This window comes from Cyprinodon tularosa, unplaced genomic scaffold (assembly GCF_016077235.1).
Source record: "Cyprinodon tularosa strain WSP-4 unplaced genomic scaffold, ASM1607723v1 ctg590, whole genome shotgun sequence".
In the NCBI taxonomy this organism is placed as follows: domain Eukaryota; kingdom Metazoa; phylum Chordata; class Actinopteri; order Cyprinodontiformes; family Cyprinodontidae; genus Cyprinodon; species Cyprinodon tularosa.
The window spans coordinates 123,366-150,794 of NW_024039330.1; the positions used below are offsets into that span (position 1 = coordinate 123,366).

The 27,429-nt window shown below is 38.1% G+C and overlaps 1 protein-coding gene across 2 annotated transcripts; it reads right to left on the minus strand.

The window, feature by feature from the left end:
- Positions 1–5,532: 5,532 nt before the first annotated feature.
- On the minus strand, positions 5,533–26,434 carry chaf1b (chromatin assembly factor 1, subunit B). 2 transcript variants are annotated; one of them, XM_038306785.1, is made up of 14 exons: positions 26,364–26,434; positions 25,864–25,996; positions 21,922–22,054; positions 21,700–21,820; positions 21,103–21,206; positions 20,927–21,023; positions 20,736–20,820; positions 18,865–18,958; positions 18,249–18,318; positions 18,076–18,167; positions 17,826–17,985; positions 11,642–12,198; positions 7,195–7,287; positions 5,533–5,970 (listed from the first exon to the last, which is right to left on the minus strand). In XM_038306785.1, exons 2-14 carry the CDS (start codon positions 25,987–25,989, stop codon positions 5,870–5,872), a joined length of 1,833 nt encoding a protein of 610 aa, XP_038162713.1. In that variant the 5' UTR covers positions 25,990–25,996; positions 26,364–26,434; the 3' UTR covers positions 5,533–5,869. The 2 variants fall into 2 exon arrangements, with proteins under 2 accessions (XP_038162713.1, XP_038162712.1); XM_038306784.1 differs by having other exon boundaries at positions 7,195–7,283; positions 11,623–12,198.
- Between the last annotated feature and the right edge of the window lie 995 nt (positions 26,435–27,429).

The following is a 27,429-nucleotide window of genomic DNA, read 5'->3' on the forward strand; positions in this document are numbered from 1 at the left end:
TCAGTGTTGGGTTTAGCTGCTTGGGTTTGAAGGTTTTACCAACGCCTCTGACCACAGCCAGTGACTGAAGTGAAAAAATACCCACAGCGGGTACAGATGTACTTCACGTTGAGAACACAGCAGAAGCAGAGACACATCTGTGACCTATAACAACCTGAATACGCGTCGACTTGATGGAAGTTAGGGTCTCTCTTTTAAATTTATTTCATTTTTGGGTGTGCAGGTGGTTATTGTACACGACTCATGTATGGAGGCCTTATTTCTCTGACCCGGGTTCGTATCCAGCCTGTGGTCCTTTGCCACATGTCTCTCCCATTCTTTCATACCCCCTTCATGTCAGCCTACTGTAAAATGAGCCACTAGTGCTGCAAAAACTCAAAAATAAATTAACTCAATTTTTACAGTTTTTGTTTTTTATGTTTTTTTTTTTTACGGTTCAGCTATTCTGCAAGTCCCTACTGCAAAAGCAAAAACAGAAATCTTTATAGCATGATGCTGCCACCACCATGCTTCACTATGGGGAAAGTATTGACTTAGTGATGAGTGCTGCCTGATTTCCTCCCACTATAACACCTGGACCTCACTCCAAACAGCTCAATTTTTGTCCAGTCAGACCAGAAAATTAAGTTTCTCATGGTCTGACAGTCCTTCTGATCCCCTCTAGAAGGGCTCCTACATGCCTTTCTTTCTCTTTTCTTTTTTAAAGAAGCACCTTTATTTGGCCACTATACCACTATACCATACAGGCCTAATTTGCAGCCCAGCAGCTTTAGGAAGAGCCCGAGTGGTTCCAAACTTCTTCTTCTTATGAATGATGGAGACCACTGTGTTCTCTGGGAGCTTGAATACAGCAGAAATGTTTTGGGACTCTTCCTCAGCTTTGTGCATTAGGATATTCCTGTTTTAGAGGTCTACAGGCTTAATGCTAATGATCCTAATCATGTTCAGTCTCCTGAATTTGAATTCAGCACACTTGGACTACATGTAATTCGCAGAAGCATCTCAAGGATTAACCAGGGGAAACAGTCTGTACCTCTGCTTCCTTTGAGCTTCATGGCATAAAAAGGCTTTAAATACTTAAATACAAGGGATTTCTTATTTTTCTATTTCTGATTAATTTGCAACAACAAAAAAAAAAAAAACATTTTCAACTTTGTCATAATAAAGGGCCAATTAGAAATTAAATTAAAGAGATATGAATGACATTTGGAATAAAGTGTAACATAAATAAATGTGTTAGATGTGCAGCACTGTGAATCTTTTAAAGATGCAGTGTTTTTGTACGTTTAACATTCAAAGTTCATCAAAAAAAAGCACCTCTTCATTAGACTGCAACCACTGTAATGGTCCTTACCTATTGGTCTGTGAGCTTGCCTGGCCTGTCCTGCTGCTCATAAACAATAACCTGGTCCCAAACAGGAAGACCAATGAACACACCGACAATATGAGGAAGTTTGATCCTATTCTGTAATATCTTAGAGCTGTACCAACAACATATGCCGAAGGATAAAACACTTTCAATTAATAATAATATAATTTCTGTAAAAGAATATTGCTGATGGAAAATTCGATGTTTTCTAAGATGCACAATATTGCTAAAAGTATTCACTCACCTTCCTTGACTCACATATAAGCTTAAAGTCCAATCTAGGGTTCAGTGTGATGTCAGTCCACCCCTTGCTGCTAGAAAAGCTTCATCTCTTCTGGGGAGGCTGTCTACAAGGGTAAGAGTGTGTTTATAGGAATCTTTGATAATTCTTTCACAAGCACAATTGTGAGGTCAAACACTGATGTTGGATGAGAAGGCCTGGCTCTCAGTTTCCGGGCTAAATCATCCCAAAGGTCTTCTATCAGCTGGAGGTCAGGACTCAAGTTTGTCCACACCAGACTCACATCAGATCTTGCCATCCAGGTCTTAATGGACCTTGCCTTGTGCACTGGTTCACAGTCAGATTAGATGAGGACGGAGCAAGCTCCAAACTGTTCCTACAAAGGTGGGAAAAATGTCTTGGTAGGCAGTCATTTCCTTTCACCTTCAAACCCAGCTCCAGAAACATTACCCCACACCATAATCCTCCCTCCACCAAACTTTACACTTGGCATAATTCAGTCAGAAGAAAACCATTCTCCTGGGGACTGCCAAACCCAGACTCAACCATTATATTTTCAGGTGGAGAAGATTGATTCATCCTTCCAGAGAATATGTTTCCACTGCTCTGGGGCCCAGTGGCAGCATGCTTGTTACATGACTGCATCTGGCGCATTGCATTACACTTGGTGAGGGATACAGCTGCTCAATCATGGAAACCCATTCCATGAAGCTCTGTTTTTAAGGCTACATTAGTGTGGAGGGGTGTAGAGATGGTCTCTGCAGCATGTTGTTGACATCTTCTCATTAGGATCCACTGACCCTGCTCCATTAGTTTACTGCATCGGTCCCCAACCGGTACCGGTCCATCAGTCATTTGGTACCGGGCCACACAGAAAAAAAATATATATATATAATTTATCAACGATCAGAGTCTGAGTGACGTTTTATTTTAAAAAATATTAAAAAATCCGGTATTCTCTCCCAATTACATCAGTCAGTGCATCTGTGCCTCTTGACACAGGTTAATTCAGGTCAAGACGCATCCTATATATAACATCCTATCTTTGTGAAGCGGGATTTTCTGCGGTTAAAGCAAACAAAACAAAGCTACAGAGCAGACTTGACATTAGGAGCACACTTTGTGTGTCATTGTCTCTGATTACGCCTAGATGGAACCGGCTTGTTTCAGAGAAACAAACTCAAGGCTCCCACTAATTCAACTTAATGGTGAGTTTTATTTTTATGCTGTTTGTATTTGATTTTATGCCAGTCGTATCATTTTACTTGACCGTATTTACCCCACCACACTTTAAAGGCCGGTCCGTGAAAATATTGTCTGACATATAACCGGTCCGTGGTGCAAAAAAGGTTGGTGACCGCTGGTTTACTGGGTTGCTGTTTCTAAAAACTTCCATTTTCATATGATACAGCTGACAGTTAATCTATTTAGGAGTGAGGGAATTTCATGACTATACCTGTTCCTCAGGTCACATTCTATCATAGCTCTGTGCTGGAACTCACTGGGCTCCTGAGAATGACCCTTTCTTTCACAAATGTTTGTAACAACAGTTTATATGCCTGGGTTGTTGATTTTAAATACCTGTGGCTGTGGAAGTATTTGGGACACCTGATTCAATTCATTTGGATGGGTGAGCAAATATTTTTGGGAATGCAGTGTACATCCTCTGGTGGTGCTTTTAACAGGATTCCCTCAATGATAGATGAGAATTGCTGTTGCAGCTAGTGGCTACATAGGTCTGCATAGCTGCAGAACACACAATGGCAGCAGCCGCTGCTCGATCCCTCCCTCTGCTGGAAAAGGAGATCACCATCTCCTTTGATTTGCTGACATTAAATCTAAGAAGGAATAATTCTGTGAGGATGAATAGAATAGAAACCCTACCCTGCCAATATGGAAGTGTTGTAGCGTGGGTGAATGTATGACAGTGGCCATTTAAATACAAGCCTTAAACACAAATGACATGGCTTTGGAGCATACTAATTCATTATTCTCCAGGGTTAACCAATTCAATAATCAATTAATAAATAGGATCTGAATATAAATGGGAAAGTTTTACCATTTCAAACTTAAAAATAACTATGAAAGAAAAGAAAAACTTGTGCATCAGCACATTTAAGAAAAAGCAGTAATGACTGGATGCTTCTGATTGGCAACAAGGTTTTTTTTACCTTGTGAAGTTATCCCTGTTTCTTTATTCTGTTCTCTTCCATGCTGCCACCAAGTCAGCATGTAATACATTGTGTTGAGACACAATGAGCTATGTAAAAAAATCAGCAATTAGTTGTCATAGCAGCAGAATATAGCAAACAGGGATAACATAAAGCTTTGAGAACCTAGATTGGTGATGATTTGATCAGAACTGGAAGTTTCTACTTTCGCCCCCTGAACTCTACGATGAAAGATAAAGAACCAACGGATCACCTTCCCATCATATGTGTGTTCTTCATCGTGATGCAAGGCTGGATTATGTCAAAATTTGTCAATATATGCCCCAAGAATAGATACCTAAACTCTATAATTCAAGCCTAATTGACGTAAACCTCCATCGCAGCTCAATTATAGCTTAGCATTAGATGTCGATGTTACCAGTTCTGCTCCTTTGTTTTCAAAGATCCAGGTTTCAGCCTGAGATACAAAATTTAGCTTTTTCTATATTAGATCTAGTAACGTTTTCAGTCAGCCTTTAAGGTTTAAAAAAAAATAGCTGAATTAATTTAAGAACTACCATATAAAATACATGTCTTCATTTTCCTACTTTCCAATTGTGTTCCTCAAGGCTCCCTGCTCAGGTCAGTTTTAATTATCTGAGATTGTTTCTTAAATGCTCTGCATTCTTTGTAAATCTCATTTTGACCAAGAGAGCTCTGATGTCCTGTGTCGACACTTTTCCTCTATTCTGGCTTTCAGAAGGTGGAGCTATGATATAATCGCCTTTGAAACACTCCAAGATTTACTGTGGAACCTGTTTTAAACCGTGGAGAAAATATCCATTTTGGACCAAACAGAAATATGCCAACAATCTAAAAAAAAAAAAATAGTTATGGTTTTATAGAAATCTTTCTGTTTTTAATGTGACAGGTAAAATTACATAAGATAAAAGCATAAAAAGCGTTAAAAACCCTCTTGTTTTCAAAGTGGGAATCGATATTCCTGCCACCCTGAATAGGTTGACCCTATGCAAAACCTGTCTGCCTTGGCTACAAAGCAGCTTTTATCAAATTAAATTAGTTTTCTGACAATTTGTATAGCATTAAACCTTTCGCACACCTGTAAATATTCAAAGCTGTTAAGCGAACAGTTTGTTCAAAGTGTTTGGAAGAACAAAAAGCATATAAAGGAAGGTTTATAGCACAAAGTTGTTAAACTTAATTTGTATCTATTCACTCAAATTTAAAAGTATATACCCACCATTGGTTAATAGTTTACGAGCCAATCTCCCAGGTGCATTATATACCTGCTTTAAATTTTTCACAAGGGTTAGCTATGGGAAATCCTCATCCTCCAAGCCTTTTTGTTATTTCCATATGAAGCAATTCTAAAAAAGCTCCCTTCAAAGGTTGTAATGAGTTAATAAACGATCAATTATTAATAATTTTAACTTGAGTTGACAGGAATACTAATTAAAACTCAGTAACTCAACATTAAAAATATTGAGGTAGAAAGCAGTCAAAATTTAAATTTTTTATCACAATCTGTGTTATCAATTTAAAGTTTGACAATATATATTTTTGCTGGACTGATTTATATGAATGTTATTATACTCTTTACACCTTAACCTCATCAAAAACAAACTTCTTTCAAAGAGGGTTTCTCCAGGATTTAATGATAAACAAGTACAGTTGTTTATTCAGCACCTTTTTTTAATGACAAATACTAAAACATTTCATACATCCACTGCATGCAATTGAGACAAGTTGAGTCAAACAACAGTTTTTTTTTATTATTTTGACAATTTTAACTCATTAGGCCAACATTCCATTGGTTTTCTCAAGGTTACAGATTTGTACTACTACAAAACCATGAAGTGCTCTCATTGTCTTCTTCAAGCAATGCAGCTCAGATTTATCTAGATACAAAACTTATTTGCCATAAAACAGCCTCAAAGCTTTATTACAAAATAAGAAAAAACAAAACTAAATAAAAACATTTAAGATGCAAACAGTAAATTCAGACTGTCATACATGTAGAGACACAAAGACTTCTTATACATTTGTGGGCCCTCCTGTGGTTCATGCGTTCCCTCCAGCTCCAGGCAGCTAATCTTTAGCGACGCTGCTTCTTACTGGGGTGTTACCGGTCTTGGGCCGTTTGGATTCTGGAGGTTGGCACACTGGATCAGAGGGAGGAGAAGGTCGCTCTGAGGAAACAGAGAAGGATTAGTATCCAGAGGTTTTTGAGACATTTCAGCATTTTATAGCATACTGATTACGCTGAAGACAACCAATTTCTTGCTTAAATCTACATTAACCATTAAATAAATAAAGGTTTGATGTCCATCTTAGGATTTTTTGATAGATTTGACAAAATACAAACTTAACTGTTAATTGCCCAGTCTTTTTTTTTTATATGTATTGCTCATAAAAGTTTAAAAGGCCATATTCTGCTGCTATTGGCTAAACATGATAGTAGTTGCAAGTAAATGGCCCCTTAGTAAGACTTATGTTTTGACTTCAATTAACTTCTCTCACACTTTCTGACTGACCAACTGGGATGCCTCCCGCAATGAACTGGACAATGACAGTATATTTTGTACTGCAGGTGCAAGCATGGTGCGACTTAAGGCCTCTGCAAAATCTGCAGGAAGAACAAAACCTTTTTCATTTTCCAGGAATGTGAAGAAAGCTATGATGTGAGAGTTTTTACAGTTTTGCTTTATTTGCCAATCATGAAAACTGTTGTGTAGTTGTTCAGAAATATGATGTGGGCGTGGCCACAACATAGTCTGAAGTGAGAGGTAAATACGAGAACTGCACTTTACAGGGCTTTCTTTATAGTAGGATGTTATTACAGTATGTCCAGTGGTTTCTAACTAATAAAAAAAACAACTATATAAATAAGAGTTTTACTGTGGAAACTATATGAAGTAATAAGAGCATAAAAAACATTTCTAATTTTACTACTTATGTAAAAAAAAAACATCTCAGTTCTTGCAGTATAAATACAGGCCTTCACCTTGAGAATAAGCCCATTATACGCCTATCTGAGAAAGTAGCAAAGCATTTCTTCTTTTATGTGTTCTATTTATGACTAACTATAACTAAAACAGAGCTTGAATGATTATATAGAAATGTCTGTTTGCTTTACATATTTTTAAAGGGGTAAAATGATCAAAAAATTGATTTGGGTTAATTGGAAACATTCTGACTAGATGACAAATAAAAAGTTAATCTGTGTTCATTCATAGGGTCCTAACAAGCCTCTGTTTCTTTTACTTGAAGACAATAATGAGGAGGGTTTACAGACTTTAGAAGTTTATAAATCCACCAGGAGAAAACTGAAAATATGGCATTAAATCCCCAAAGCTTTAAGGTGGGAGGAAGACAACCCCATTGTTTTAATACAAAAAGGTGGCGACACCAACCGTGTTTGGCCTTCTGAGCAGATGAAGTATTGCTGAACATCAAGCTGACAGCTGGAGAACGAGATCCAACAGGAGTCAGAGACACCCTCCTAGAAACAAACAAAGAGAACAACAATGACAATAACAAACACTAAAGCTTCAATTATACCTGCTGCTGCCCTGGAAACAGACAAGCTATCTGTCTTTTTTCTTTTTTTGTTGTGTTTTTGTAAGTAAACATGATTAGTAATAGTAATGTAAATCCTCCATGCCAGAAAAGGCTTAGTTTGCACTGCTGGGATGAAACGTGTCTAGAGAAAGAAATACGGCAGTTTGCATTTTTTTTACTCTTAGCTTCTCCTTAAAGCCTGTTCAAAAACATCTTTTATTTTATAAAAAAAAAAAAAAAAGAAAGAAAAATCAATATCAAACATGTCAACATTTCTTGTATAATCAGCTCTTTGGAGACTCATTTTTCACTTTAGCTTCTTCAACTATCAGGCCAAAGCAGCCATTTCCTGACTGTGTGACTGCAGTCAAAACACATTTGAATAGTCCCAGTATTTCCATAAATTACAGGTGCTGGTCATAAAATTAGAATATCATGAAAAAGTAGATTGATTTCAGTAATTCCATTTAAAAAGTGAAACTTGTATATTATATTCATACATTACATACAAACTCATATATTTCAGATGTTTATTTTGTTTAATTTTGATGATTACAAATGACAACAAATGAAAATCTCAAATTCATCATATCAGAAAATTAGAATATTACTGAAGACCAATAAAAACAAAGGATTTATAGAAATGTTGGCCAACTGAAAAGTATGAACATGAAAAGTATGAGCATGTACAGCACTCAGTATTTAGTTGGGCCTCCTTTGGCCTGTATTACTGCAGCAATGCGGCGTGGCATGGAGTCGATCAGTCTGTGGCACTGCTCAGGTGTTATGATAGCCCAGGTTGCTCTAATAGTGGCTTTTAGCTCTTCTGAATTGTCGGGTCTGGTGTATTGCATCTTCTTCTTCACAATACCCCATAGATTTTCTATGGGGTTAAGGTCAGGAGAGTTTGCTGGCCAATTAAGAACAGGGATACCATGGTCCTTCAACCAGGTACTGGTAGCTTTGGCACTGTGTGCAGGTGCCAAGTCCTGTTGGAAAATGAAATCTGCATCTCCAAAAAGTTGGTCAGCTGCAGGAAGCATGAAGTGCTCTAAAACTTCCTGGTATGTGGCTGCGTTGACCCTGGACCTCAGAAAACACAATGGACCAACACCAGCAGATGACATGGCACCCCAAACCATCACTGACTGTGGAAACTTTACACTGGACTTCAAGCAACGTGGATGAAGTGCCTCTCTTCTTTTCCTCCAGACTCTGGGACCTTGATTTCCAAAGGAAATGCAAAATTTACTTTCATCAGAGAACATGACTTTGGACCACTCACCAGCAGTCCAGTCCTGTTTCTCTTTAGCCCAGGCAAGACGCTTCTGACGCTGTCTGTGGTTCAAGAGTGGCTTGACACAAGGAATGCGACAGCAGAAACCCATGTCTTTCATACGTCTGTGTGTGGTGGTTCTTGAAGCACTCACTCCAGCTGCAGTCCACTCTTTGTGAATCTCCCCCACATTTTTGAATGGGTTTTGTTTCACAATCCTCTCCAGGGTGCGGTTATCTCTCTTGCTTGTACACTTTTTTCGACCACATCTTTTCCTTCCCTTCGCCTCTCTATTAATGTGCTTGGACACTGAGCTCTGTGAACAGCCAGCCTCTTTAGCGATGACCTTTTGTGTCTTGCCCTCCTTGTGCAAGGTGTCGATGGTCGTCTTTTGGACAACTGTCAAGTCAGCAGTCTTCCCCATGATTGTGTAGCCTATAGAACTAGACTGAAAGACCATTTAAAGGCTTTTGCAGGTGGTTTGAGTTAATTAGCTGATTAGAGTGTGGCACCAGGGGCCATCAATTTTGAACCTTTTCACAATATTCTAATTTTCTGATATGATGAATTTGAGATTTTCATTTGTTGTCATTTGTAATCATCAAAATTAAACAAAATAAACATCTGAAATATATGAGTTTGTATGTAATGTATGAATATAATATACAAGTTTCACTTTTTAAATGGAATTACTGAAATCAATCTACTTTTTCATGATATTCTAATTTTATGACCAGCACCTGTATCATCGGCCGTCATGTGACAACAGCAGCTGGACCTACGGCTGCATAAAACAACAGCAGCAAATAAACTACCTCAGATTAAAATGTCTGATTAGTAGTCTTTCCAGGAAACCAACGACAGCACAGAATTGATCACTTGTGACTAAACGTCTGCTGTTTAGCATCCAAGATTCAGCAACAACAGGAAAAACTTTGCTACTTTTAGTGACTTGCATTTAAAAAAAATCAAGTTTCTGTAAGGAGGAATTTAGGTTGAACGTTTTATTCTCCTTCATTCATTGTTCAGCTTTTTCCTGCTTAAGATAAAAGCATATCAGGTGCTTTGTGGAGACGTTATAGAAACATCTTTATAGCAAAATAAGTTGGCCAAACATTGCAATTAAACAGATTAAAGTCAACATCGAAGCACAGAATCAGCAGTGCCACTTTTGGTCCCTTTAACTAAACTTATCAGACAATAGAAAAACATCCACTGGTTTAACCAGCAGCTGGATGCAAATGCCTGATCTTGAAAATGAGCAGCGCCTGGTTGACTTAATATAAATAAAGGGACCCTCAGCATTCCTTGTAACAATGTTTTGAAAAGAAAAAAAACTTAATTGAACTGCAATATTCAAAATTAAGCAAGAAATAGTGAAACTGGGCTGATAATAAAATCCATTGTTTGCTTCCATGTAGTTGCAGCTGTTTTTCTTTCAGTAGGGGGAGGAGCTTGGTCATGTGGTGTGTGTTTGTGTGAAAGTGACTGTGATGCAGCAAAATACAGTGCTGTGTATGTTACAGATTGCAGCATACAAAGTACTTTAAAGAAAAAAGCAATGATAACAATCTTAAACTAATCAATAAGGAAACATTGAAAGGATGAAATAAGAGAGAATAAAATGCTGAGCTTATGAAAATCCCAGAGTGATCTTTAGGATTGAAAGGGTAACTGGAGTAAAGAGTAGAATTTTCAGTCCTGTTTTAAAAGAGCCAAAATTTTCAGCAGATCTCGTTTTCATAAAGTTTGCTCCATAGCTGAAGGGATAGTATTTGTGTAATTTTATGCCAGCTGGTCTCTGATTATCTAAATAATCCATCTAGGGAAAAAAAAAGTGAAAAAAGGGTTATTTATGAAGGATCTTAGTTTTCAGTCTGTATCCTTCATATATGCTGTTTATTTCACTCTGAGACCTTTTAAAATTCCAGTCTGTGTCAAGAAGTCTATGCTCTAATAATCAACTATTACTGACAGTTCCTCAGACTCCGCTTAAGAGGAAAGGAGATCGGGCCTTCTCTGTTGTTGCTCCATTTACCTCTTCAAATTAAATCTGCCCACAGCCTGGATCATTTTAAATCGCTTCTTAAAACTTATTTTTATTCTTCAGCTTTTAATTGAAGCAGTGTTTCACATTCTGTTTTGTTAATCTGATGTTGTCTTTCCTGTGAAGCACTTTGGTGCAGGTTTATACCCGTTTTTAAAAATTTGACATTGACATTGTATCCCATTTGAGTACAGCGCAGTTAATGTTTTCTTTATTTGCATGTCAAATCTGCTCAAGCAGGGGCTCATTTCTAAAGCTACTTTTGTATATCCGTAGGGGGTTAATGAGATAAGCATATTATCTTAATAAACCAGGATCTGACCAGTGAGGAAGGCAGAGAACAGCTGCAGAGAGTGGAAACTTGGAACCAGTGGATCTCAAAAACAACCATTGTGCAACATACCGACATGGTGCAACATACCGTCCAGCTGTTAAGGAGGTATGTCAGAAAAATGACTTTTCTGTGGAGATTTGAAAAATGTAATATTGTCATTTTTGAAGTAGAGCAGATTAAAGATGGTTAAGGCATTGGGGGGGGGGGGTAGAAATGGAATAGTCCTTTAGAAGTTTTCCAAATTCAAAGCTGCGATCAGAAGCAAATTTCAGCGTCGTACTCAAAAGCCCTTAAACTTTAACCATTTTTTTTGGGAGATGAAAACTACTGGAATGAAATCAAATTCAATAATTTAAATGTCAGATTAAATATTCAACGATTTATTCACTTATTTAAGGAGCACCTTTGCCTTCCAGAGGATCCATTATGGTTTATCTAATGCTTTATCAGTGGACTCATTCTTTTCCATTTTTATTGGGAAAACAATCCAATCTGAACATATAAGTGTATATTATCCTTCTATTTTTGAAATATGTCAGTGATGCACTTAAGGGTCTATCAATAAATAAATATAAGAAGCTAGATAATATTGATTACTAATGATTCTCTCCTCTGATATTTACCTTGGGGTGGGTCCTTTTTGGGTGGGGGGACCTTTTGGGGTTGTGGATTCAGCAGTATTGAGAACCTTGGATGTAGACGGAGTGAGGGGTGCGGTGTGGGGGCTGTTTTTAGCGGAGTTGGTGGGGGTGAGGGGCGTAACGCTGGGCTGAGGAGTTGAGGGTGCGCTCGTCCTTCCAGATGTCGGAGTCTGACTCTGTGAAGAAGTGGAGTCTTTCGGGGTGGTGGGCTTCCCCCAGCCCTCCAGCGTGTTGAGGGTGATCCTGCGAGGCTGTGGTCCAGGTTTGGTTTTAGGGGTACTCCTCTTTTCCTCCAGAGGGGTGGGGCACGGCGAGTCTTTTTTAACACTGCTGGTTTGGGATGTGGGATTCAGAGCAGAGCTTGATGACTGGGAAACAGGAGAGGAGTTTTTGCCTGTAGATGACTTCTTTCCTTTCTTCTCAACACCACCGTTTGGGACAAAGACCTCCAAGGTGGGGGGCTCTTTCAGCGGCGTGCCCAGCTCCCCAGGAGAGAAGGACAGGAAGGAGCAGTAGCCGTCTGTTGATGACACGGCCAGGAAGGAGCCATCGCTGGACCTAAACAGGACGTGGTACAGACATGTCAGTGGGATGGAAACCATGAAGAAGACTGTTTAACGGAGTGATTTCACTTTTACATGCTTTATATCTGATGTGTTTATTGAAATAACTTCTAACATATTTACACACAGCTGCAGGTTTATGCCCCCCTTTTCTTTTTGTTTTATATTTATTAGTGCTGTCAAAATTATCGCGTTATTATCGCGTTAACGCGAGGCCATTTTAACGGCGATAATTTTTTTAACGTTAGATTAATGCTATGTGGTTTTATGGTACAATTTTCCAAGTACATCCCGCTGCAGCCTGCGGAAAGGCGGGGTTATTTTCCCCCAGTCTATGCATTTTCCATAGGCTTCGAGAGCGGAGCTCCTCAAGGAAAAAAGACGCTCATACACTGGGTGACGCTAGTGCCTTTTCTTTAAGCCCCACCACCAACAAACAAGTTGAGTGTCTGGTAACTAGTAGCAACCTGAAATACGCTGAGAAAACAGATTACTGAGGTGAAATGGAATCTGCTACGGCACTCTTGCTGTCTGTGTACGCCACAGGTCAGTATCGCGTGTGTGTGTGTGTGGGTGGGTGTGTGTGTGTTCTCATTTTTGTTAAGAGGCTGAAAAGTAACTTTCTAGAGCATAGACTACCTTCATCTAGTAATGTCGGTCTATTGATTTTGATGTATTGATTGAAAATTGTTCATTATTATCTTGGTTAATTAACATCTAATGTTAACTGTACTACATTTTATAGCAGTAGGGTAAAATGCTTGTCTTTGTTCAAAAGACTGTATTAACTGTAAAGACTGTCTTTTACATCAGCCTGTTTTCAGGGCCTTTTTTTTGGCTACATATTTGTTATTTTTTGCTACATGCCTCCCCATCTTCTTGCCATATGTTTCTATGGCATAAATCAGTGTCTGTGACCTGTTTTCATTTTAAAAAAAGAACATTGGCACAAACCTAGCCTGTATGTATTTTTTGTATGTCATCGAGAGTATTTAAATGATTTTCAATCAGAAAAAAAATGTGTGATTAAAATGCGATTAATCGCGAGTTAACTTAGGCATTGATGCGATTAATCACGATTAAAAAAATGTAATCGATTGACAGCACTAATATTTATACAAGTCAGAGATGCTTGTTTCAGCATTTAGTCAAAAACGTAGTGTCAATATCTGTTTTCTAGCCATAGTGACCAGTCAGTCAAAGTACTTTACACTTCAGATTGAGTCAATATTTCTGGACGTTATATTTTTATAAATCACAAAATGCAAAAATTAATGGAAAAATTGTCAATTAATCTCCCCAAATAACTTTTTGTTAACTTTTGTAAAGATTAATAAAGGGGGATTGGCACTAGATCAAATGAGGTAGATTTTGCTGAGAATATTTTATGACGGATTGATTCGTACATCGTAACGGTCAGAGCCAAAAGAAGCCATGGTCGGCTTCTAAAAATCACGGGAAGCTTTGACACTGGGACAATGTATCACAGTTACAGGAGCGATACGGATATATATTTTATCTTTCATAGATTAAGACCTTAATACAGCGAAGGTAAGACTGAATTTATGTTTTTAGCTTCATTGCTACCCTTCATCAGCTGGTTCAGAGAGTTCTGTATGTGGAGCGGCGATACTGTTTAGCTTGGTCTTTAAATGGATACTCAAACTAAACATTGTCCCTCCAAAACTTGGAGGTGGACAGAATTTACATGTTCTCCGCTGTTTTTCTCTGTTCCTTTTTTTCAATTCTTCATGCTTTTGAAAAACAAATTTGATAAAAAAAAATTTTTTTAAACTGAGGACATGTTTGGTGATTAGAGAGCAGGGGTCCGTTTCAAGAAGCAGGTTTAACAACCTGAGATTCAAATCCACAACTCTAAATTGATGTGGCCTAATGTCAGGAACTCTGAGTTTTCAGTTTCACAACCATGAATTAGTTCAATCTAGGGCTGCAATTCACGATTATTTTGCAAATTGATTAATCGATTAATAATCGGATAAACAAAAATTCTTTAAACAAGACAAACCAGGTGAAACTCAAGCTTTTCCACTTGACGAGTTCTGGATAAAGCATATTAACAGACCAAAACGTTTATCTTATCTTAAATGTCAAATGTTTATATATTTTTTTTACAATTTTGGTATGGTTACTGTTTTAAGTGGGTTGCTCTGTCAGTTTCTATACTCCAGCTAACGGTAAATCGATTATTAAATTAGTTGATGTTTAGTTAGTTGATTATTTCAATTATTGATTAATCTGATTAATTCGATTTATTGTTTCAACCCTTGTTCAATCAACTCTAACAAGATACAATCAGAGCTGAACACGTGCTTAACTAGTAAGAAAAGCAATCATTAGTGGAGCCCTGATTTGACGAGTCACCGTAACAATACGCAACAGGAAGTGCCCATTTCTGCCTATTTGACTGAAAATTTCTTCATAATCAAAATAATACAAATGCTGACCAGTAATATTAGGAAATTAATTTCTAGACTTCTAGAATTATTTATTCTAGATATGAAGAGTGTAATTTTGTTTAATATGGTCATTTAGACAAGGACTTTTTTCCAGATATCAGGAATACACATTCAGACAAAATAATACATATGAAAACGTCTCGCCATAGCCTGCTGTGACCATGACAACATTATGGGTTTATTTCTTGAATGGTTGTGGATCAATGCATCTCTTTAGGTGAAATCATCTGTCAGCAGGTGGTGATGAAGAATAAAAAAGTTGTTCCAATAGATAAGACCATCATCTCAAGGGTCAGTTTGATTCTGTCAAAGTAACAGAATCAAACTGACAGTAAACACTAATGTTCTGTTTGCAGCCGCTTCGGATATTATGTTATTCAGTGATAACAACCTACTGAGCCTAATAGCTCAGTAGGTTGTTATCACCGAATGAATCCTTATCCTAACCCTAAAGTAATTCCTTTTCCCTTCATGGAATTAATTAATCTATGTTTAATCTGAAAATAATTTCAGTAGTTCTTCATTTACTGTAAAAATAAATATTAAAACAATCCAAATGTTGAGGTGTAGAATCCTCTCCCTATAAATATATATTTCTCTGTGAAAAAAAATGCAAATCCTTCTTTAATAAGATCCTCGTCAAACGGACATAGAATGTTTGTTTTTAAAACCTAATGATACTAATGGACCTAGTGAATGATTTTTTTATATTTTTTTATGCACAAACCTACAACAAAAATCTGCTGACTAAATCAGGAAATAAAACAACGTGATTGGCTGTTAGGAGAGCGGAGATAGAGGACACCGAGTTCACTGAAGAAAACCTGCTAAGGACCAGGTTAGCTCTGGGGAGAATGTTACTATGGTGACTGAAACAGGTTGAGGAAACTCTCTTTGTGAAACAGAAAAGTCAGTTTCCCAGGTTTCAGGTTTAAACCTGCTTATTGAAACTGAACCCAGGCGTGTTCTCAGTGAATGGCTGCAAAAAAAAAAAAAGCAAATCGGTCAATGCTATGGTGTTGTAAACAATGTAAGATACCATGGTCATTATGAGAAATTGCAAAATTATATTAGCCTGGGGGTGGGATCCTGCAGTGCTCTGATCACTGTTTTTAATTCACATGCAGTGCAGTGTGCGTCTGCAGGTGAAGATCGATGGGACTCCCATTTTGCAATATTATCATTTCCTGTTTGTTTTTTTTATTAAAAAGACTCAAACCAGCCTGGGAACAATTTGTCGAGGCCAGAGAAACAAGACCAAGATCAGGTAAAAAAAACAGTTTGAGCTCTATTCCTGCTTTACACCACAATGGCACCATTTCCTTGGTTTTAAATGACTGGTGAGGGTCATGTTTATTGTAAAACCGATCTTATCCACCTCCACAAAGCCCTAAAAATCAGCTGCCATTGATGCCTTAAACTCTTAATTTATATTTGAGAAGGCTTCTTCTATGTGCAGTTTAAACAAGTTTAGTTTCAGAGTCAATGTTCAATGTTTCTCAACAAAATAAGATTGAATATCTACAGTGGATCTGCCTGTATAAGCCCTAAATGTTGGTTAGAAAACAAAATTAAAATAAAGAAAAAATTGTATTGCTCTGAATCTGAAGGTCAGATTTATTTAAAGCTCAGCCAGAAAAGTGCAATCAGTGTATCCTTACTTTACACTAAAGCAGGGCTGACACACTCATTTGTTTAAATGTCTGCATTTTCAGATCTTTGATACAGCCAGTTGGAACTCTATAAAATAAACTTTTGAATTCATCTTTTAATTTACAAAGAGCAAAGTACTCTCCTGTTTTATTGTTAGCCACTTTGAATGCTTAGAAGAACATTTACCTCCACTGTACGGCATGATTTCCTTCATTTGGCTCTATGGGGCCAGATAATTTGCCCCGATCTGCAAGATTCGGCCCTTGTGCCTTTAAGTCTAAAGCCTGTTATAAACATTTTATTTAGGCCAGAAATATAAAAGTATTCTAGTGCTTAAAGGAATAGTACACCCAAAACATGATTAGCCTTCATTTTCTACTCACCCCCATGCTGAACAACACTCTGGAGTACTTTTTTGATATCTCAAATGCATCTGGAGATCTGGGAGGCTTCTTGCTGTCTGCTGACATTCAAATAATGGAGGTCTATGGTGACCGAGACAGAAAGGTCCATAAAAGTCCACAAAAAATGTGTCAATATTCCTCCATACTGCTCGTCCAATGTATTCCAAGTGTCCTGAGTGGGTAGCATCCAGAATTTACTCGAAACGAAGTCATTTAGAATGTTTTTAGAGCATAAACAGTAGTGTATAGGATTTCCTGAAAGCGCGCACATGTGCGTTCACGACGCTACGGAAGCCGGCAGACCAAACCAGCGCATTCAGCTCGGCAAAGAACTCATGCTCTTCCTCAACACTGAAGTCCTCAGACATTTTTCTTTCGTTGTTTCTTTCTTTGCACAGGTAAACAGCACATTTCTTCTTCTATGCTTGCATTATCGGCAGAGCAGACGCTGAATGCGCACTTTCATCTGGTTTGGTCTGCCGGCTTCCGTAGCGTCCTGAACGCGCTGGCGCGCGCTTTCAGGAAATCCTATACACTACTGTTTATGCTCTAAAAACATTCTAAATGACTTCGTTTCGAGTAAATTCTGGATGCTACCCACTCAGGACACTTGGAATACATTGGACGAGCAGTATGGAGGAATATTGACACGTTTTTTGTGGACTTTTATGGACCTTTCTGTCTCGGGCACCGTAGACCTCCATTATTTGAATGTCAGCAGACAGCAAGAAGCCTCCCAGATCTCTAGATGCATTTGAGATATCAAAAAAGTACTCCAGAGTGTTGTTCAGCATGGGGGTGAGTAGAAAATGAAGGCTAATCATGTTTTGGGTGTACTATTCCTTTAAGGAAAAAAACATCACTGCCAACATGCAGTCTGAGGTTCTTCAGCAAAACCTCAGCGGGAGGAGAGTAAAAGTTAAGAACAGCCTAGCTGCTTCTTTGAGGATGTAAGAAGGTTAAAAGGGAACAAAAGTCAGCCATGTTCTGACCCTCGCTGTCCAACAACCAGCAGACTGTGGAGCTCCTAGAAACACCACAGGCCAATTTCTTCTGACTCTGAGCCAATAGAAGCGTTGGAGGTTTACCATGTGAGGTCGCTGAGAGTATGGTAGTGGATGTTGGACACCAGGCCAAAGGGGAGGCTCTGCTGAGTGTCGTAAAGGAAGATGGAGTCCTCTGAGGCCACCGCAAACACCATACGGTACGGCAGCTGAAAGAGGTTGGGAAGAGGCAGGGGAGAGCCATCTGGAAGGAGGCGATGGGAACAAACACGTAGAAGAAGAATGAAGACTGGAGACAGAGAAGCTACCATGTTTAATGATTCTTGGTCCTTACCTTCTCCCTTTTTGGTTCTGAGTTCAAAGTAGACGGGGCAGCAGCGCACAGCCAGGGTGGCTTTGGTTGGACAGGGCAGGTGAGCAACAGGCCTAACAGACCAGCAGAAAGATGAAGCACCTCCTGGATGATTTATGATAAGATGAAAGCAACAAACTTAAAACGAGTTTTACCTTTTAAGGCTTTTCCTGGAGAAGATGTAGGTGGTATTTATGATGGATTCTCCCACTTCGACACATCCGGCTATCATTACAACAAAGGACAAGAGAAAAGCAGACAGGGGGTTAGTCACAGTGGGATGATGAAGATACACTATCAGACACCATCTTTGAAAGCTTGGTAGACCTTCTGCAAGGTACAGGGCAATCCTCATGTTAGGGCACTTTCACACCTTGCTGATTTAGCCAGCGTATGTCTGACGTCCCAGAATCTCCTAAAATTCGTTTGCCAGCATGTTTCAGCTTATAACTTATACAAAACATACACATAACTTAACCAATTTATGTAAGCGTTTTTAACAGATTTTTTTTGTATGTCAGGCTGGTCTAAATCTTCAAGGTGTGACTTTAAGGAGGAATAAAAGAAAACAACCAAAAAATGTTCAATCCGTCATCTGAGAAGAATTAAAAATTCTAAGCTATATTTTACACTTAATCACTCACTGACAAAAAAATTATGGAAGAGACAAAACCTACAAAATCAGCAGGAGATCAAATACTCAATATATTACAGTGAATAATATCAGCAGGGTACAATCTATTAACAAATAAATAACTGGATCAGGCGTACCTGGAGCAAGAAGGAAAGACCCATCAGGTGTGAATGAAAGGCGGCGAAAGAAGGACCTCATGCTGTCATCATGAAACATTCGGTACTGCTTCACCTGCAGAGTTACACACCAAAATAAAATACCAAATGTTTACAGGCAGAAATTATCTTTTTATCAAAGATCATTGATAATTAATGTTTTTAATGTTTAAGTAGATTTAGCAGCATTTGAAAAAAGATAAAACCACTTTTATTGTAATAAATCTCATCTCCACAGATTACAATACCTTCTTCTATTTTTAAAAAGCACTGTTGGATTATTGCTGATGTCAAAATATCTAGTGCTTTATTGCAAAACAGTTTTATTATTAATTTAAAATTGTTATTATTTATTTTATTAAAAGTTCTGTTTGGGATAAATAAAGCTAAGGATCTTTTTGAATGAATTATATTAAAGGAGTAAAAGAAAGAGAAACAAAATTATTACTTTCTTTGAATAATAAAATCTCTACATTACAAAAACATAAAACATATTTTAATAACAGCAGCAAAAACAGCTTTTAAATGTTTTTAATGACAGGTTATGTATAAAAGATGATTTAACAGTAAATTCTCCACTGGTAACTACAGATAGTACCCGATAAAATGATTATTACTTTTTTGCTGCCTTGTTTTGTTAAATCCTAAACTACAAGAATTAAGAACAAATAATGCAAAACTTGTTTCTCCACATTAAAAAGTATTGAGTTATCAAGAAAGCTAAGACCTTTAGAAAGATTAGTTGATTAAAGATTCCCACATGAGATGCACTTCTATCCAGACCACAACTATGAGCCAAAAACCACTAGATTTTCAGTGACAGACAGCTGCACCTTAAATGCACCAGGGAGCGTTATCACAGACCTTTCCTACCAGCAGCTGGAAGACTCTATAACCACCACTATTCCCAACAATCTCATGAAGTTGTTACATTCATGCTGGTTTTGTAGTTTCTGTTTTAGTCGGTTAAATAACATGCTGCTGTCATTTTGCATCTTTGGTGTTGCTGCTAAATTTTCCCATATACTGTAAAAATATCCATAGCTGTATATTTATTATTTATTCTTCAGATGAAGAGTATTTATATTGTAAAAACACAGTATAGTAAAGAACTTTGTCTATTTTTTTTTTTTTACTTTTAAAATTATTGTTATTTTTATACACTTTCTAAAGGTCACTTTTGCTTACGCTTTTGCTAGCCTGATAAACCAGACTAAATGTTTAATTTAAAACTCACAGGCCAAAATGATTTTGCCCGCTGGCAGGTGGGGCTAGTTTACTAGGTTAGCTTTTTGCTGTAAACTTTTGCTGCTGTAAAACCACAATTTCTCCATTGTGGGACAATAAAGGGATTTTCTATTATAGACGCCAAACCATAAATATAATAATCATAAAATGCCATAGCTATTTAAATCAGATTTTCTCCTCCTTCAATTAAATATTAAATTAATTTGGTTGCCAAAAAAATTGAAGAAATACTGTCCCAAACACAATTTTCAATTTAAAATTCAGAAACTCTAACATTTTAAATTAAAAATTGAAATGATCTACAAAGCAGAGGAAATATATATTTTTTCATATACTAGCTTACAGACTAAGAAATAAACTAACATTTCTGTATCACTTTCTTTTCCCTCCCTCACACCTCACTGTTGTTAAAAAAAGCTAAATGAATTATAGTCTCAAATTTTTTAGGAATCTACGGAAGCCCTGTTGATGTTTATTATAGAAAAGCCACATAATTTAGAGAAAGGTGATAAAATCTGCGAGAAAACAAAATTGAAAGGAGAGTGAAAAGTTTAAAGTTGTGTCCTGAAGCTACTATTTATTTTATTTTTTTTTATAAAACAAACCTCTCCATCAGCAAGAGGTCCAGAGCTCATTTTGCTGATACAGAAAGCCTTCTTCTTGGTATGCGTGCTGTAAACACGCATCACTCTGATACACAAAAAGAAAACACAGAGAAGAAGTCACCTTAAAATAAAACTGGTTAGGACTTTATCACAGCACACGTGCAGCCTTAAATATAGAGTTTATTTCCTACCTGTCACAGCTGAGGGTAGCGACATACTGCCCCTGAGGATCCCAGGTCACTCCCTGCACGTAGCTCTTGTGGTCATTCAAGATAGACAACTTCTGACCTGGACACCAAACCAGTATAAAACATGAAGGGAGTCATTCTTTTTAATGAATGCTGCACAGATGAATACGGCTTCAGACCTTTGTTGATGTCCCACATTATAGCAGTGTTGTCAACAGATCCAGAAATCATGAAGTTTCCATCACGTGTCCAGCAGATGTCGTACACGTCTTCTATATGCCCTCTGGGGACAAAGCAGAGAGCAACAGATCGGGGTAAAACAGAAGCCTTGTCAAACTTCATTATTCATTGGTCAGTCGTAGTTGGGGCATTAAAAGGTGTGTAACAGAGGCTAAAAATAGTTAACAAAAAATCTAGTTTTCCTCACAATCATATGATAATTAAAAGGCAACGATTATATAAAGATTTTGTTTAGTTTAGACGCATCAGCAATATCCAGAGTTTTCCCAGAGCTTGCAACATTCAGACTTCTTTTTTCTTAGAATTAAAAAGATGAATTGCTCTATGCAGGATAAATATTAAGATGTGGGATGACACCCTGAGATCAAACCTGTGACTTGTCTACAAAGCGAGGAGATGGAAATGTAAAACCATCCGCTTTAAACCACCGCAGCAGGTGACTAAAGCTAGATAAATGATTACAGGGCTAATCATTTATTTTTAAAACTACGAGCTTCTCAATATAGCACACATTTGTCCCTCCTGCTTTCGTGTACCTGAGTGTTTTGACCACAGACCAGCTCTCTTTGTTGAGCTGAGAATCCTCTTCGTCCTGAAACACAGCCGCCTGCTCCGGCTCTTTGGAGTCATTAAGCTTCCATAAAAGAATAGCTGCATCTGGATGTAAAACATAAATAAATATAATCATAGACATGTCTTTAATCTAATCAAAAAGAGTGTATTTAAAAACGAAGAAAAGTTTATATTTCTGGGCTTACCATCTCCCCCTGAAGCGAGCAGCTCTCCATTAGGGCTAAAGCGAACCACATTGACCGCCTTGGTATGCCGGGCCAAGTTAGACAAAAACTCCACCACAGCCTTCCCGTCTGGACCTTGTTCCACCCGCCACAGCTGCACAGAGAAACAGGACCCTGAATACCTTCTACAAACAGGCTCAGCAACACACACCCTCATCTAACAGAGGTGTAACTGCAGCTTATTAGAAATTAACTGCATCAAAAAACATAAAAGTGTATGCAATATGGAGAATAATATCATGGGGAGGGGGGGTATAATTCCTTTAGCCTTTTAATGATGGATGGAAGTCTATTAGGGAGGGGAAGACATCAAGTGAAAGTAAAAAAAAATGTTTTTAATCATCCTCCCTTTTTCCCCGCCTTTATTTGTCATTTGCTATTGATTGATGAGCATTGCCGCAAATGTACACATCTTTAATATATTTTCCCTCGTCTTCCCCGCTGCAGCTCAGCCTAAAAGGTCAAAGATGTGGATGTTTGATTGTTTTAAAATCTCTTTCAGTCTTTATGACTCCATCAAATAGTGTTTGCAACTCATAAACACCAAGAATCTGGTGATTTGACAGACGATTACCAAACATAGGGAAATATTTGTGCATCTAAAATGCATGTTTAAATTGAGAATGAAGGTCAGCAGAATATTTTAGACTTTGTCATGTGTATACAAAATGAGATTTTGTTTAGTACAGCTTTCAATATAGTAAATGGACATTTCCATTCCATAAAGTGCAACAGTGATCAAACGTAAACAGTGTGAGAGGAAAAAAAAACATGGTGCAAAAATGCGTTGTTAAGGAAGATCAGAGCATTAATATATATGGTGCAAATATGCAGTATTTTTGGTTTGGTGCTATCAGTGTGATACAGAGTCTGTGACATGAATTGGAGTTTTTTCAACATTCAGCTGTCTGATGGCGGTGGGGAAGAAGCTGTTGTGGAATCTGCAGGACCTGCATGGAATTCTGCGAGGCCTCTTCCCAGAGGGCAGCAGGGAGAACAGTTCATGGTTCAGCTTTTATAGAGGGAAGAGGAGCCCCGATGATCTTCTCTGTTGTTCCCACTACTCTTCTCACTTTCTTCCAGTCTGAGGCGCTGCAGCCTCCACACCACACAAGTGAGACAGCTGGTCAGAATGCTCTCTATGATGATTCTGTAGAAGTTGGTGAGGATGGGTGGGGACAGGTAATCTGTGTCCTGGAAATTCTTAAGCAAGAAAAACTGCAACTTTTTGTGTGTTTTAATAAAAACTTAAAGGCACACTATGCAACATTTTTCAGTTAATTAATGTGTTCCATAACGTTATGGATGACTAAATGAGTCATTTCAGGTTGAACAAAGGTATTCTCGGCCGCCCTGGTGGTCTGTGGGGGAAATACTGCACTTGCAACTGCAGGAGCACCGACCCGCACCCACAGGCTCAGAAGTCTCGTGAGAGTCAGTCTTGCTTTACAGCGAGAACTGCTACACGCCCCCATTAAAAGCATTCTCGTTGCTAGCACAGTGGCAATCTTTGTGCAGTTATGCTACGTTCACGCAGCAAAAGCAGCAAAATCGCGTCTGCTGCTTCCTTTTTGCTGCTTGTACCAGTTAGTTCTGACGCGAGGCTGAAGCAGCTTTGCTGCTCTGGCTGCGCGGTGCAAAAGTGTGTCTGAGGCGCGTTGGGCGGAGCTTCACTATCCTTTCTCTGCCTTGCAGCTATATATGCTGTGATCAGTGGGAATAAAGTAGTTTTAATATGTTTTTAAGTGAGAAAATACACCTGAAAACGTAATCAGTGCAGTCAGTTCATTCAGATTATTATCCTGCCTTCAATATTTTTTCTGTCGGAGCCGCTCAGACCCCAGCGGGGCGCCGACAGTATGGATCCCTTCATCAGCAGCGGTTCACCGCGGCAGCTGGTAGGTGTTTTTCATCTAAATAATCCAAACTGCATATTCTGCCGGCAGATTTCTGCATTTTAAGTTAGTTTAGGCGTCAATAAACTGTTTAAGAGGAGTGATCATCAGCGCTGTGTCTCTCTCCCTGCGTTAAACGCACCCGACGCGCTGCTTCAGCTGCTCAGACGTGCTGCGCCTGGTGCTCAAAACGCGCCGCTGGACCTTTTGCTGCGCCTTGACGCGCGTCAACCATTGACTTTGCATGTAAACTCGCTGCTTCTGTCGCGCCAGCTACGTCCAGTGTGAACGCAGCGTTAGTCATTCGCTGCTAAGCTCAAAACAACCGCGCCTGGCTTGACGGAGAAACCAGGAGAACAGCTGTGCATATTTACGACAGTGCACTTTTACTTTCGCCCTCTGGAGGGAGCCTCACTGGAAAATCAACACCGGTTGCATAGTGTACCTTTAAGGCAGATTAAAGACATCTACCCTCTAATTTAATGTAAAAAGAAGCTGCTAAGAAGAGGACTACACAACATAATGCAAATTATTTTATAAGTGCATTCTATCAACCCCCATCGTAATGCTGCTACAACTATACGTCAGGGAGATTGTGCATTAAGCCTAATGTGCAATTACTGTTTTCAAATATCCTTTTTAAACATTTGACTTTTTCAATTTAGTCTCAGCTGACTAAATGAAAGGGTATTAAAATCAAACCTTTATGTAAATACTTTAGAAAGTCACTACTGTGTGTAAAAAAAATAATCCCCTGTATTTACTAATATTATCATAACTGCATGGATTTCTAATGTAAACATCATCATTAACTGACCCGTATGCTCCTCAAACTATATTCTTTGTTTTTTTCCCCCCTAGATATGTTAGGATTGTTTGTATTATTCATGTATGTGATTGAATGTGCCGTATGTTAGGCAGGCTCTTTCACTGAAAAATTTTAAAGCACGGCTCAAAACGTACTTTTATTCGCTGGCTTTTAACACTTGCAGTCGTGACCTTGTTTATTAAGCTTAAACAAACTTTTAATTATTGCCTTATTTTATATATTTATGCTGTATTTTATTATCCCTTACTATTTTTTACCCATATTTCACTTTGCACTTTTTTCCCAGCTGTAGCCGTTTTAAAGAGATCTACAAAAGTTGATGATAATTCTTAAATCCTAATATTACCTGCCTGGTAAATGTTAAGGGTGGTGTAAGTTTAGCTAATTAGGACAGTTCTTCTGTCAGGGTTAAAATGAATCTTTATGTATGTAATAAAGATTTGGGATTGATATGGGAGCACACAGACAGAGTAGAATACTCTTATTTTGAGGGGAGTAGCGGCCTAATGTTTAGGGCATAGAACTGTGAGTCCCACAGACTGCCAATCTGGGTTCTCTGAGCAGGACCCTTAAACCCAAACCGCTCTCCGGGCGCCCCACGATGGCAGCCCATTGCTCTCCAAGGGAATGGGTTAAATGCAGAGGTACATTTCTCCAATGTGAGTTCAATAATTTTATTATTTGTATTGACAGCTCTGTCACAGTGCATTCAGGTTGCCCTTGCTCTAAGAACACTGTATACTATCTCACTGAAGCCAGTGATGCTCCTGACATACAAACATGTGTGTGGTGTAATTATGTTAGATAAGATGATGTGGCAGGGGGAGACCCTGGAGATGTATAAAATGCTTCTTTAACTGGTATTCTGGGCAGACTTTCTGAAGATGCAAGCCTGGTGTATAATTACAATTTCTGTCAAAATCTGCTCTCATGTCTCATAGTTATTTAATACATAAACATTATAATCATTATGATCTCCTCTCAGGAAAGAATCAGAGATAGAATACCTTAAGATGTAAACATAGAGGTTTCCTAAACAGATTTATTTGAAGATCCTTAACTTTTCTTTCGGAGGATTTGACTCTTGATCTTAAACTGTGAGTAAAGTGTTTTGAGTGCATGTTGATTGATCACCAATCAGCTAAATAAGGCTACAGAGAGGATTTCCTCTCCACTCACTCTAACTGTGGTGTCCACCCCAGCTGTGGCCAGTCGATGGAAACGTCCCTCTGTGCTGTGCCGGAAATCCAGACTGTACACAGGCTCCTTGTTGTGCCAGGCGATCTCACACGTCACCACCTTCATTTTTCCCCTTAAGAGATGAAAAATATTTAATATAATGAAAACCAACATCTATTCGTGGTTATTTAAATCACGTTAAATCGATTAAAATAATGAAACTGTCCCAATAATGTAGCATAGTAATTTAGAAGAGTAGAGATGCTTAAAACGGTTTATGTCACTCCAAACAAATGCTACCGTTAGCTTTTAATGTTAGCAGCAAACAGAGCGGGTTAATCCGGCTCGTTTCTATTCACACACACAAAAAACTAACAATAATAATGCGTTCATCTAATACTACCGAGATATTTCAGGTATAGAGTGACAAAACTACGGGAGATGTTATCAATATCAGCCACAATACTCAAATTATCCTGAACGAAGTTTGAATGTTTTACCTGTTTCGTTCAGCAGCAGAATAAGTTTTGCCTATTTCCCGCGTACGTTTCGCTCATTACTTCCGGGGAAGGAGAGCGCTTTGATTGGACGAGAGGGCAGAAGGGGCGGAGTTGTTGGGTATGTTCCTCAACGTTTAACTGTTGGTTGACTTGGATGGGAGTGGAGAGGAGCAAAAGTGGAGTTTATCCCTTGAAATCGAGAGCAGTTTGTTATTTTCCCATCGACGGGGAGCCAAGAACCTCCTTCTAGGATATCTGAGTAGATTATGTTATCGAATGCTAATATCATATGAAAGCAATGATGAAAACATCAAATGTAACTTTCAGACAATTACTAGACTTGCCTTCGGCCTCTAGCAGAGGGGAATTGGTGCGCAGCCCTTTTTTTATTAAAAGCACAGAGAAAACATGTTTAAAAAAAAGTTAGACATAAGCTTTTCACTTTAGTAAAAGTGTAAAAGTACCATGCTTAAAACTTCTTAGAGTATAAAAGTAATTAATGAAAAAATGTTGAGGATAGATAATTTAAACCTGGTTACTCTACCCTATTAAAGGGACATTTTCTACAATTCTGGATGATAACTTCATCATACTCAATTTTATTAGTTTTATAACTAATGGTAAGTGTCAAATCTAACTTTTTTCAAATATCCTGTTGAAAAACAATTCATTTTGTATATGAACAACAAGTTGGTGCAGTAATAAAGTCCAACCACAAAGAAAGCACAGAGAGTTTTTAATAATTTTTTTATACCAACAGGCTGTAACGAAAATGTGATTAAATGAAACAAAACTAACAATTCTGTTTTTAAAATGCAAGGAGTAGAAATTAGAGATAATTGCATAAAAACTGGAAGGAGTAGAAGTAAAAAGTTGTATAAAATGATGAATCTAGTAAAGGATAGATAGGCAAAATTTCTACTTAAGAAAGGTAACAAAGTATTTAAATAACCACACATGATTGGTGGATTCATATTGTTTATACCTGTGTTATACAGCCTGTAGTATGTTGGCAATAAGTCTGTTACGTTCAGAAATACTAATGTGTGTTTGTATTATGGTTGGA